This window comes from Adiantum capillus-veneris, chromosome 28, assembly GCF_014529385.1.
Source record: "Adiantum capillus-veneris isolate H3 chromosome 28, ASM1452938v2, whole genome shotgun sequence".
Taxonomy (NCBI): domain Eukaryota; kingdom Viridiplantae; phylum Streptophyta; class Polypodiopsida; order Polypodiales; family Pteridaceae; genus Adiantum; species Adiantum capillus-veneris.
The window spans coordinates 103,423,080-103,434,449 of record NC_140958.1 but is presented as its reverse complement, the minus strand read 5'-3'; the positions used below and the strand labels follow the sequence as shown (position 1 = coordinate 103,434,449).

The 11,370-nt window shown below is 40.5% G+C and overlaps 1 protein-coding gene across 5 annotated transcripts; it reads left to right on the top strand.

Moving 5' to 3' along the window:
* The first annotated feature begins 3,170 nt into the window (after nucleotides 1-3,170).
* On the top strand, nucleotides 3,171-10,092 carry LOC147421006 (putative trehalose-phosphate phosphatase H). Of its 5 annotated transcripts, none has more exons than XR_015187049.1 (13): nucleotides 3,171-3,315; nucleotides 5,325-5,693; nucleotides 6,122-6,262; nucleotides 6,358-6,429; nucleotides 7,091-7,213; nucleotides 7,328-7,384; nucleotides 7,463-7,564; nucleotides 7,991-8,068; nucleotides 8,153-8,222; nucleotides 8,297-8,367; nucleotides 8,908-9,000; nucleotides 9,075-9,358; nucleotides 9,486-10,092. XR_015187049.1 is itself a non-coding variant. In XM_086505119.1 (12 exons), exons 1-12 carry the CDS (start codon nucleotides 3,226-3,228, stop codon nucleotides 9,135-9,137), a joined length of 1,329 nt encoding a protein of 442 aa, XP_086361245.1. In that variant the 5' UTR covers nucleotides 3,171-3,225; the 3' UTR covers nucleotides 9,138-10,092. The 5 variants fall into 5 exon arrangements, 3 of the variants coding, with proteins under 3 accessions (XP_086361245.1, XP_086361247.1, XP_086361246.1); XR_015187048.1 differs by having other exon boundaries at nucleotides 9,075-9,373; XM_086505119.1 differs by having other exon boundaries at nucleotides 9,075-10,092.
* The last annotated feature ends 1,278 nt before the right edge of the window (nucleotides 10,093-11,370 follow it).

The following is an 11,370-nucleotide window of genomic DNA, read 5'->3' as shown; positions in this document are numbered from 1 at the left end:
TACAACAAGAGAAAAAGGCATCAAGCACAAATCTCTCTCTCTCTCTCTCTCTCTCTCTCTCTCTCTCTCTCTCTCTCAATGTAGGCCTTATGTAGATAGTGTTGGCATGCTGAAGCACCGCTGGAGGTCTTACCGTTATACGGTTGGTAATAATGAGCGAGACTCGCTATAGGTGGGTCATGCAAGCTAGTAGTTAAAAGCTAGAGTGTCTTGTGTCTTGAGCATGTGCTTTATAGGTACTCTTTCAAGATATTTTGCAATTGCTAATGTCAACCATCATTATCTTTTGAAAAAACTCAAGATAATGAAAAGCTACCAATGCTAGCCACAATAAGCTACCAACACTAGCCATTATACTTTTTTGGGTGTGCATGCTAGGTAAGTCACAAAGAAAAGCAACAAAGGACTAGTAGTATTTTTGTTGTGTAAGGGAAAATTATTGCGTATGTTTGACGAATGCATCCAAGAGGAGAGTGCTCTCTTCCTTGTCATAGCAAAAGACGTTGTGTGGTAGTAGTATTATATGCTCCAACGGGAAGGCAAAGGTGAAGATCCCGTGGGCATTCTTAAACAGGAGAAACACACTAGGTCCATTGAATATTAAAGGGACACTTTTTTTTTTTTTAATAGCAAAACTCACAATTGTGAGTGAATTATATTGAGCAGCCAAAAAAATTACAAAGTTTTGTCATACTCATGTTAAGCCATGACAACATCCAAGAATCATAATTACACCGGCTACTAAGGCACTCCTATCGAAGGCCAAGGTTTGCCCCCATCCAGGTATTCCGTCTACTGACAACAAGGCACAAGTAGTCCTAAACCAATCCTCCGAGTGATGCTTGCGCCCGAGTGCCCATTGAATATTAAAGGGACACTTAACAAGCTAAGAATACACACACAAAAAAGTGTACTCCTATCCCTTGTTGTGTAAGGCTTGTTGTAGCATGCCAAAAACTTCAACACATAGGTGTTATTCAAATTCAAAAACTAAGGCCTCACAAAGAAATAGGCTTTAGTGGTTGGTTGGAAGGCTCTTGTGACATTCTTGCATGTGTGAATGAATATGTACAAGAAATTTTGTACACTCAACTTACACTCATGTGACATAAGGAGGACTAGTATGATGTGTCTTTTGAAGAGACCTTGGAAAGTTCTTAAAGAAACAATTTCCTTACAAACAAGTAGAAACTTTTCGTAAAGAGATGCTTGTTTTAATTTTATTTTTTATAATATCCCTCTAAGAATTGCCAAAAAAGAAGAAGAGAGAGATATGCTAAAGGTGCAATATAATCCCTAAACTTGAAGGTTTGTTTATGTGTAAACATGTGATATTACTTAAAAGATGAGATAATTCCCAACACGGTAGGGTATATACCACACATTAGGAAGGGAACAAGTATAGTGTATGAATAGTTTTATTTCACATTAACTGTGAAAAATCCCTATACATTGGGTGCAAAGGCCTATTTACATTAGTATAGGTGACTAAGTGTATTTACCTATCAAATTCTCTTCTAGTACTTTTTTTTCCAACCTACTAATTTTTGAAATTTAGAACGCTCTATTGTTGATCCTCCTAATATGCTTGCTCTCAAAAATTGGGATCTCTTTAGATTCCATCTAATGCAAACCTTGGTACTACCTATTGCACATCTTTTTTTAAGTGGCCTCCTCGTATCTCATTTCACATAGGGCTGTCGTAAATTAATGTATGTTTGTCTTCAATGAACATATTTTTGAGAACACATTGTGGATGCATAGAGAGTGCATCCAAGTGTCACATTTCTTTGTCCAAATAGCCGACCATGCATGAAACAAATATGGTATATTGAGGTAGAGTTCCCATCTTACAAAGAAAGCTTTGCAAGTGATAGGCAGATATCCTTGGCCACTATCTATTTTGAATTCAATGTGATGTACCTCTTTCCTCAATACAAATCTTTATTGGGCATGAGAAAAAGCATATGCTCAAAACATGCACCTAATTCTTATGGTAAGAGCATGTTTTAACCATGTGTTACAAATTTGTAGCCACGCATGTCTTGAGGTTTTTGACTAACTATACAAAAGAAATAGAGAAAATTACCAAAATACCCCTCTAATTTGTGGAAATTCCCAAAATACCCTCCAATATTTTGTCATAAATTCCAAAATGCCCTTCAAATTTTTGAAAATTCCCAAAATACCCTTAGTTGTGAGATAAAAATTCTCCAAAGATTAAAAAATTTGTAGCTTTTCATAAGAAGATTGATCATCTATCAATACAAGATGCTAAAACTAGAATTTAAGTCGGTTATGTAGGCTTTCAAGATGAGTTACTTCATTATTTTTAGACATAATTGCCTTCTTTTGCGAAGCAATTTATGATAAATTACACGCTAAGCATTCAAAAATGGATCTTAATTGTCAAAAAAGAATAAAGATTAGAAAATCTCGAACAACCCAACCAAAATAGATACAAAGGTTTTTTGGGAATTTTTGAAATTTGAAGGGTATTTTGGAGAATTTCCACAAATTAGAGGGATATTTTGGTAATTTCCACCAGAATAGTGAAGTCATTGTATGGGTGCGTAAGGATTTACTACCAATTTCTAGTGATTTTCAAGTTGTTACCGACACAAGTACGATAAGTGAGAAATATAGAAATAAGTGTGGTAGGCTATGTTGCTCTAGAACTCTTGCTTTGAAGTAACTAGAATCTTCTCTACTTACCTTGGGCTTCAAGAAAACTTTGAAGACCATGTTTTTTAAAAAGCTTTACTTTGAATTGTACATAACTTGGGCTCCAAGCTACACCTTCACATGCTTGGTGTTCAAATATTTCAAAAGACATTTTAGGTAGAAGGACTTGATAATTGTGCCTGTTCCCATTCTCCAAGTAGTGACATAGTCTCTTATGTCAAGTTTCTTACATAAGGTCCCACTCACTCTATAATGCACTTGCTAGTGCACAATTTTAGACTAACATTGAGCACTAACCATGTTTTCTATCATAAACTTACATTTCGTGTACAAGGTTTACATCACTAAATACTAACCATGTTTTCTATTTTAGACACGGAGTTGCCCTAAGCATATGCTTTATTTAATCAAAGACACTTTTAAAGGAGGAGAAAACAAAGGAGGAACATAGTACAATGCTTTTTGCATAAAAATTTGTATAAGAGGAGATTCCATGCTTGGTGAAACTTTCCAACAGCATCTTGCCACCAAGCATTAAATATGCTACCAAGCATTATTGCATCGTTTAGACTGGGCGACGGCGGCAGGCTTGCACCCAGCGTTTCTTCTGTCGATCCCAACCTTATACATGTACATATGGGTGCACTATTTTAAGATGATATGTAACCTAATGTATGAAATTGCATATGAAAGCATTTGATGTTGTCACAATCTAAATTTATATCGATGTTTTTTTTAAAAGCATGTGATGATGTCACAATCCAAAATACGTCGACTTTTTTTAAATCAAAATTTGGTTAAACTTTTTAAATTTGAACTACAACTACTTTATACCTTAACAATTATTTTTTAACCCCCATACTATTCTCAGTTTGCACAAAAAAACAATACATAGGGTAGAGGCCCAATAACAAGGACATTTTGCTCCAATCGAAATACAAGAAAGCTATAGGTGTTTCAAAATCGTCGAGTAGCCTAAGCTAAGCATTCACACCCACATGCTGCTATCCATTTTTTGATAGACACGTATTTGTGATTCCTGCACATTATCGCAAGGTCTACTGGCTTTAGCTCTTCAAAGGATGACTCTCAATTAAGAAGTTGTAGTTTGAGACTCTCAAAATTGTCCATTATAGTGCAAGATTGAGGGCGCCTTGAATTTTGTTGTCATTATGTTGATTCATCTATCCTACAAAGAAAAAAAATGTATCTACTTCATCAATAGCTTGATCACAGGGATTAGGGTAGACATACACATCAACCTTTGACATAGTCTCTCTCTCTCACTCACACTCCTAGTGAATAGATCGAATTTTTGAACAAACCCTTGGTTGTTTAAGAAGTTTTCCCCTAAAAAAATACAGCTAAGATAATGGTCGTTTGGATTAAAGGAGAAGGTGTTCTTCTCTACATCCAAATGTGGGACATTCATTGTCCAGTTCCCTCGTGGAAAACACGTCTTGAGTTCAAGACTTGCTCAAAGGTCTCGTAGGATTGTTCGTATGGGACCTATATAGTAACGGAGAGACATGCAAAATGAGTGGAATTCCGTGGGAATATGCTCTTGTGTAGAGGAGGAGTTATTGGTGTGACACTTGGCCGGCAAAGAAGCAAGAGGGTGACGTGGCAAAGGAAGTGAGTTGCCAGCTGGTGCCAGGAGGAAGGAAAATAATGTAGAAGGTGAGGCTGTGGCGGGAGTTGGTGGGCAGCGCCTCAAAACCACGCGCTCCTTTAAAATGTGGAATTGACGTGGATCCAACTCATTCTCAATTTCTCGTCTGCCAAACTAGCAGCGTGGCCGACGCTGGCGCCGCCGCCGCCAAAAAGGCGAGGTGGGCCGGCCGCGGAAAGATGTTGCGCGCCGCTCGCCCCTCCCATATCTACCCCTCTCTAGGCTCTACCGTTCTCTCTCTCTCTCTCTCTCTCTCTCTCGGCTATCCGCGGCTCGCCCACAAGCACGGAGATTCGGTGGGTACCCTCTTCGCGGATTCCAACACGAGACCGTCCACCTCACCCACAAGCACATCCCGCCCACCTTAGGGGCCCATTGCAGTTGAACCAACATACACACGCACGACTGTGCCCCCCCCCGGCCCCCCCCGGCGAAGCCTACATAAGACAGTCCCCTCCGCCAAGGTAGACTTTTTCCACTTCTCTTCCAATTCGTCATTTGGTAGGCATCTCTTCTGTGCGAAGCCTCGCTCCCTCCCTGCGTCCCCGCTCTCTCCGCTCCTCTTCCAATTCATCACCTGTTACGTTTTTGTCTGTGCGAAGAAGCCTCCTCCCTTCGTCGACTCCTTTCTGCCTCTCTCCGCTACCTGCGCTGTATGTCCTCTCTCTGTCTTTGTGTATCAACACACACGTACACTCCTTTCCCTTTGATCACCAATCACATTCTGTTATCTGGAGGTTTTGAGCTCAAGAACACACACACACACACACACGCACACACACATGGCCGCCATGGGTGCATTTATTACTATCTACTTACACACACACACACACACACAGAGAGAGAGAGAGAGAGAGAGAGAGAGAGAGAGAGAGAGAGAGAGAGCGCAGTATCACGTGATGCATTAAAATGCTTTTCATTTTGTATGCAAGGAATGCCACTAACGTCTGGACCTTCATAATTGCAGGTTCCTTCTCTTGCATTGTCTCAATCGAGAGGTAGAGATCCACCAAGCTTGGTTATCGACTATACAAGGTTGTTTTGCATTGGCATGGCTTTTGGGCCCAAAGACAATGGAGTTATTGTGGATGCTACATTGAGAGCAACATCAAAGCTTCATCCCACAGTTTCTAACCCTCCTCTACATATCTTACCTCCATCGTCTGGTTCCGGGTATGCATATTCAAAAATCAGATTCACACCCTCGAAAACTGATCTCGGACTTGTCAATGGATGGGTGGATGCGATGATAGCTTGCTCTCCCCCTCATGCAAGGTGTCTTAAGGGTGATCCATTCGACAATTCGATAATTGATCTCCAATACCGGACTTGGATTGTAAGTCCTTTCATGTTTTACAAATTTAAGGTTTGTGCTTGGACACAATCCACATCCTAAACTTGATTGGTTGGTGTGTGTGTATGCATTGTTATACACATGGAATGTCTTTTGAGAAAGGAAAAAGATGTATTTGCAGATGGTTTGATTGGGAATTGTTTATGCTTGTCTTCGCTGTTTTAATCATAGATCCTCGCCAACCCTCTTGGAATTTTTCAAGTAATGTTATCAGGAGATATATTTTCTCTGACAGTAATTGGTTACATTTTCGGTGTTGGCTGAGCTTTAGTTGCGTTTTGATAGAGTTCTGTAATGGGCAAAATTTATTGAAATAGAGATGTGTATGCTCTTTTTCAGTACTGTTGTTTTGGGTTGTTGCATTCGGCTGCTGCAACTTACTGACAAATCTCTTTGTTGTGATGTTGCAGTCCAAGTATCCTTCAGCCCTGAGCATGTTTGACCAAATTGTTGAGGTGGCCAAGGCCAAGCAAATTGTCATGTTTTTGGACTATGATGGAACCTTGTCTCCAATCGTCAAGGATCCTGAGACGGCCTTTATGTCAGAAGCGGTAAGATAATTCATCCTAATCAGCAAGTTGCGCGAGATTATTTCTTGCTTTCATGGTGGATGAACTCACATGTGGTCTGGCCCTTGTGCTGTCAGATGCGTAATGCAGTTAGGAGTCTTGCGTCTTGCTTCCCAACTGCTATTATCTCAGGGAGATGCAGAGAGAAGGTATTTTGTTTGTGTGAGCTTAGCTGCATGTGCGCTTGCCTTGTCCACTAGCCATTGTCATCTCCTTTGTTTTTTTTCAAGCGCGTTGCAATTATATGAACTTGGATGTTCCCCTCAGACTTGTGTCCCTTGTTTCTTGTAGCATATTTGTATGTTTTGTTCTGGTTGTGTGACTTTCAGTACGAGTCCATATTTGTTCTATTGATCTGCAATCTTTGACTTCAAAGTTTGTGAAATATGTGGCAGTCTTGTTACAAAGCAAGTAATACCAGCATGAGTGGGATGCCTTGGGGGTACACAGGATCTTGATACCTGTCACTTCTCGTTAACGCTGAATCTGGGCTTGTCTTGGATTCGTCTCGCATATATTTGTCAGAGTAATGCTGGTGATTTGTGAGTAGTTGCGGATATAAGGGTGGTGAGATGGTTTCAATTGGTTGAGATCTTTACACAAACTGACTTTGGGGAAGCACTGTCTACTTAGAGATCCAAAGCTGCTAGCACTCTTAGCACATGCAGATCTTCATTTTCCTTTTATACAGATTGTTAGGGTTTTGTTGATAAAGTGCCTTTGTTAAGAGCATGGATCTTGACTCTCAAATCTCTGTTTTATGTGCATCATGTATGGTTTATCGGACTAATGCTTTTGCCTCTTTGACAGGTATTTGATTTTATTGGATTATCTGAATTGTACTATGCGGGAAGTCATGGAATGGATATAATGGGACCTGCTCAAGGGTGCAACGGTATTAAAGCTAGTGGGGAGAAAGCGTACGATGGAAAGGTATTGTGAAAAAACCCATTAATCTTGCTTTTATAAGGATCGTGAAGAAAATGCAGAAGAAACGAGTATTTTTCTTCTCTCTTTGATGGTCGATACATATCGAGCGGAATGCAGGGAAATGAGGTGGTTGTTTTCCAGCCTGCCAAAGAATTTAAGCCAATCATGGACGAGGTAATTCTGCCTGCAAAATTCAATATCTTAAGTTATCTTTAGAGTTTTACTTTGTAATTATATTTCTCCATTCGCCAGGTCTTTATTGTGCTTGAAGAAATTGTTCGAAAGGTGAATGGAGCAAAGATTGATCACAACAAATTCTCCATCTCAGTACATTTCCGATGTGTCCAGGAAGAGGTATTTAACCTTTCAGATCCCTTGAATTGGCGTTCTTGTACCTTTGGTCAGGGATCCATGCTCTTTTTCAAAGAAAAGACTGCGCAGCCTGATTTTACGGTGCGGATATAGGATTGCACAAACTAGAAACAGCATTATGTGTCTGTTGGAATCCCCAACATTCACACACAACTCCAATTGGAGAGTATGTATGCTCTGAAAGGACAGAGTCATATAGCTTTGATGAATCACTGGTCATGTCATCTGTCATATACCAGAGTTTTTAGGCCTGGGGGAAGACTGTTGAATGTGGCCTCTTGGCGTGTACTGTGAAATGGTGGTGTGGGTTCTCAGCCTATGTGCATTTTTCATTTTTGGTGTGCTCCAATATGTTGGTACTATTGTTTATCCAGATGAAATTTTATAGGCATGATGATTTACTTTCAGGAATGGGTCATTCTTGCTGAAGAAGTTCTTGCTGCAATGCAATCTTTCCCCAGCTTGCGCTTGACACAAGGTCGAAAGGTAGCGTATATATCATGACTTGCTCAACAATTTTAGCGTTTGGTGGAGCTTTGTTTTGTAAGACAACCCTCTCATTTGTTGCAGGTTTTGGAAGTTAGGCCTTCCATTGCATGGGACAAAGGCAAAGCTTTGGAATATTTACTCAACGCTTTAGGTGAGTGGTTGAACACTGTTCAACCTTGTTAGTAAATGTATGATGATGTTACGCTAAAAGACTGATGGTGGCAGGCTTAGAAGGCCGCTCTGATATTTTCCCAGTGTATATTGGAGACGATCGAACTGATGAGGATGCTTTTAAGGTTTTCATTCAGCCTTTCAGTTTTCTGCTCATCATTGTTTTTCTAGTGAGAATGTACAAAGTAAACAGAGCCAGTCAGGAGTTAGGTGTTGGTCTAGCTTTCTGTCTGTTATCCTTCAGATTTTGCTTTCCTCTGTATGCACATTGTGTGCATGCATGGACCCTTTTGTGTTCAGGAATATGTATAAGCAGCATCATCACAACTGTTCTCTTTCATTGACAGGCTATCTAGGGACATTTTTTTAATTGATAGGCTATCTCCGTCATCTTTCTCCATTGTAGACATATAAATTTTTAGTTTTCAAGTTGCTTTTGGGGCTTAATTCTTTCATATTTGCTGTAGGTTTGGTTTCTAAGTTTCCTTTTTGGCTCAATTTGTTTCCAAGTTGCGTTTGGTTTGGTTGTTTGTGTAGATTTTGTGTGATATGCATGGATTATATGGAGATTATGTATACCATTATGTGTGCATTGTGACTTTAGTGTGGTTGAAATGATCATGTTTATTGAGTTTAGCTCACACTTAACACTTGTTCGTTTACAGGTTTTGAACAAGCAAAATCATGGACTTGGAATACTAGTCTCGACTGCTGTCAAGGAGACCAATGCCCAGAGTTCCCTACGAGATCCATCAGAGGTGTGCGTCACTTGCTTTTGTAGGAGTATATGGTGTTCTGGCGCATTCATTTTGAGCTTTGCTGGCAAAAACAGGTTTTAGAGTTCTTACAGCGGCTTGTAAGCTGGAAACAAACACATGCACTTCAACCCGTGTAGCATCATATGAGTCAGTTAAGTGGACGTGAAAGGGCAGCCAACGGAACTGGAAGGGCGGCGGCAAGAACAGACACAGACTTGGCCTGTATAGAAGGAAAAGCGAGCACGTGATCGATAGAAGTGCTTGAGAAAAAGTGAAAGGATACTCTGGAAGATGGTTTTGAAACGTATTCAAGCCTTGGAGTGGTGCGATTTTAGTACGACACAAGCTTCATTCTTGAGTATGTCAACAAGAGGTGATATATGAGCATCTCTTAAGGCGTTCTTCTTTCTCACATTCTTGTATCAGCTATCTGTCCCAAAATAATTGGTATCTTTGTGAAGAATTCACACCTTTTGTCGCTGCAGGAGTGTTATTATTGCGCTCCTGGTGATGGCAGTTTTTGTATCAGAGCAGAGCTCAAAAATGGATTAGGGTTTTCCCAATTGTCAGTGCTTCGTGCAAAACTCCGCAAGAGGAAAGGGCCCCTTTGTAACCTAGCCATTGAAGTTTCAGAAACGAGCATTTTTGGGAGTTGTGCCATGTGCCTACTAGCGGAAGGTGCAATTCAGGGTGTGACATGGGCATGTGCACATGGACATGCGAGGGCGGAAATCAAAGATCTACGCCTTGGCCAATTTGTCCGACGCAGTAAACTAGTTGTATATGGATAATTAGACACACAGGGGGAACTTTGTAGTTGCCTGTATTTGTATATGTGGTTTGCATTACCGCAAGAGCCGCTGCCACAAAGTACAAGTGGTCACAAGCTCAGATGTATATGGAGAAACACACCAGCAGTAACCAGTATGAAAAGGAATGGTTACTCCTGCCCTGCTGGAAATGTGTGCATGATGCAGTAGGGTAAATTGGTGTTTATGGAAGGTCACTAGTGCCGAGTGGCATGCATAACCATAATGCACCATGGCTGACCAGTATTGATCTTTCAAATTTCTACTAGGTCTGCTTAGTGTTTATGTGTATGCATGAAGTGGTCAATTCACATTGATGAATACCCATCGATCTTGGATGAAGCTTGCGTTTGTGGGGAGATATTGGTGAATGACCCATCGATCTGGGATGAAGCTTGCGTTTGTGGGGAGATTGGTGAATGACCCATCGATCTTGGATGAAGCTTGCGTTTGTGGCGAGATTGAGGGATTGGTGAATGATAGTTGGGGGATGACTACAATTGTCCCTGAACCTTGTGACTTTACACCAAGCTGAGGTCTTTGGATGTGCTTTTAGAAGGGGTCGCTTTTGAGTGGTAAAAATCAAGTGCAGGTTATTGTCGATGGTACGAAGATATATCATGGCCTGCTAGCTTGAATAGCTTTTTTTGTATATGGTGCCATCAAAGCTAGATGGAGATTTGACTCAAGAAAGTACGCAGTGGAGAATGTAAGTCCTACTACTGGTTTGCATAAAAAGGCACTGTAGCAAATGTTGTAATTAAATGCGAATACAGCTCATTCCAAACAGAAGTTTTAGGCATTAAACGCTCTAGGCGAAGGAGTAGATGATGTGTTCAAGGTGTTAGTGTGGGTAGAGCTTAGCAATGAGAGGAAAGGATTCAGCTCAAGCTTTGATGAAGGTGCTTTGTGTGCTTAAAGCTTAGCAGTTAGAGGAGAGGATCCTTCGCAATCGATAGTGAAGGGGGTGAGGATCGGCGAGAGGGACACTGAATTGTCATATTGATGAGGTCCCTCTTCTACAGTTTTCTGGTTAGGTAGATGGTGGTAATTTAGCCACATGAGTGCAGGGCCGTCTCTACTAGTTGGAATAGTAGAAATAGTGGAAAAGAAACAGGAAATGCATTGCAGCAGTCTAATTTTGCTGTATTATCTTGTATGCATGTCCCATAGAAGGGAACATTGAAACGATAATACCGACTATGTCCTTTGCCCCTGAAGGGGCCCTTTACGATGGAAAACTTAGAAACAAACTTAAATTTTGAAAATATGTAATCAGTTCATACTCAGTGTAAGCATGTGCATCAGTGTGAGTAGAGAAAACCATAAATCATCATGGCATTCTTTCTTTTGCCTATGAAGAAAGATTTCGGAAACAAAGATAATGTCTAGTAATGTTATGATGACCAGTATCAGCCGAGTTGATAGAAATCTTCGTAGTAAGAGTTGACAAGGGAGGAAAGGAAAGCCTAGCATATCTTGATCTTTTTATAGATGTTGAACCTAGGCAAAAAGGAACTCAACAGTTCCAGACATGAAATGCAATACTGTCGCCAAATCC

Coding starts and splice junctions, on each gene's coding strand:
- LOC147421006 (XM_086505119.1), top strand. CDS start 3,226: ATGCTACCAAGCATTATTGCATCGTTTAGACTGGGCGACGGCGGCAGG. Junction 6,430..7,090: donor CAGGGAGATGCAGAGAGAAG/GTATTTTGTTTG, acceptor CCTCTTTGACAG/GTATTTGATTTTATTGGATT. Junction 8,368..8,907: donor CTGATGAGGATGCTTTTAAG/GTTTTCATTCAG, acceptor GTTCGTTTACAG/GTTTTGAACAAGCAAAATCA.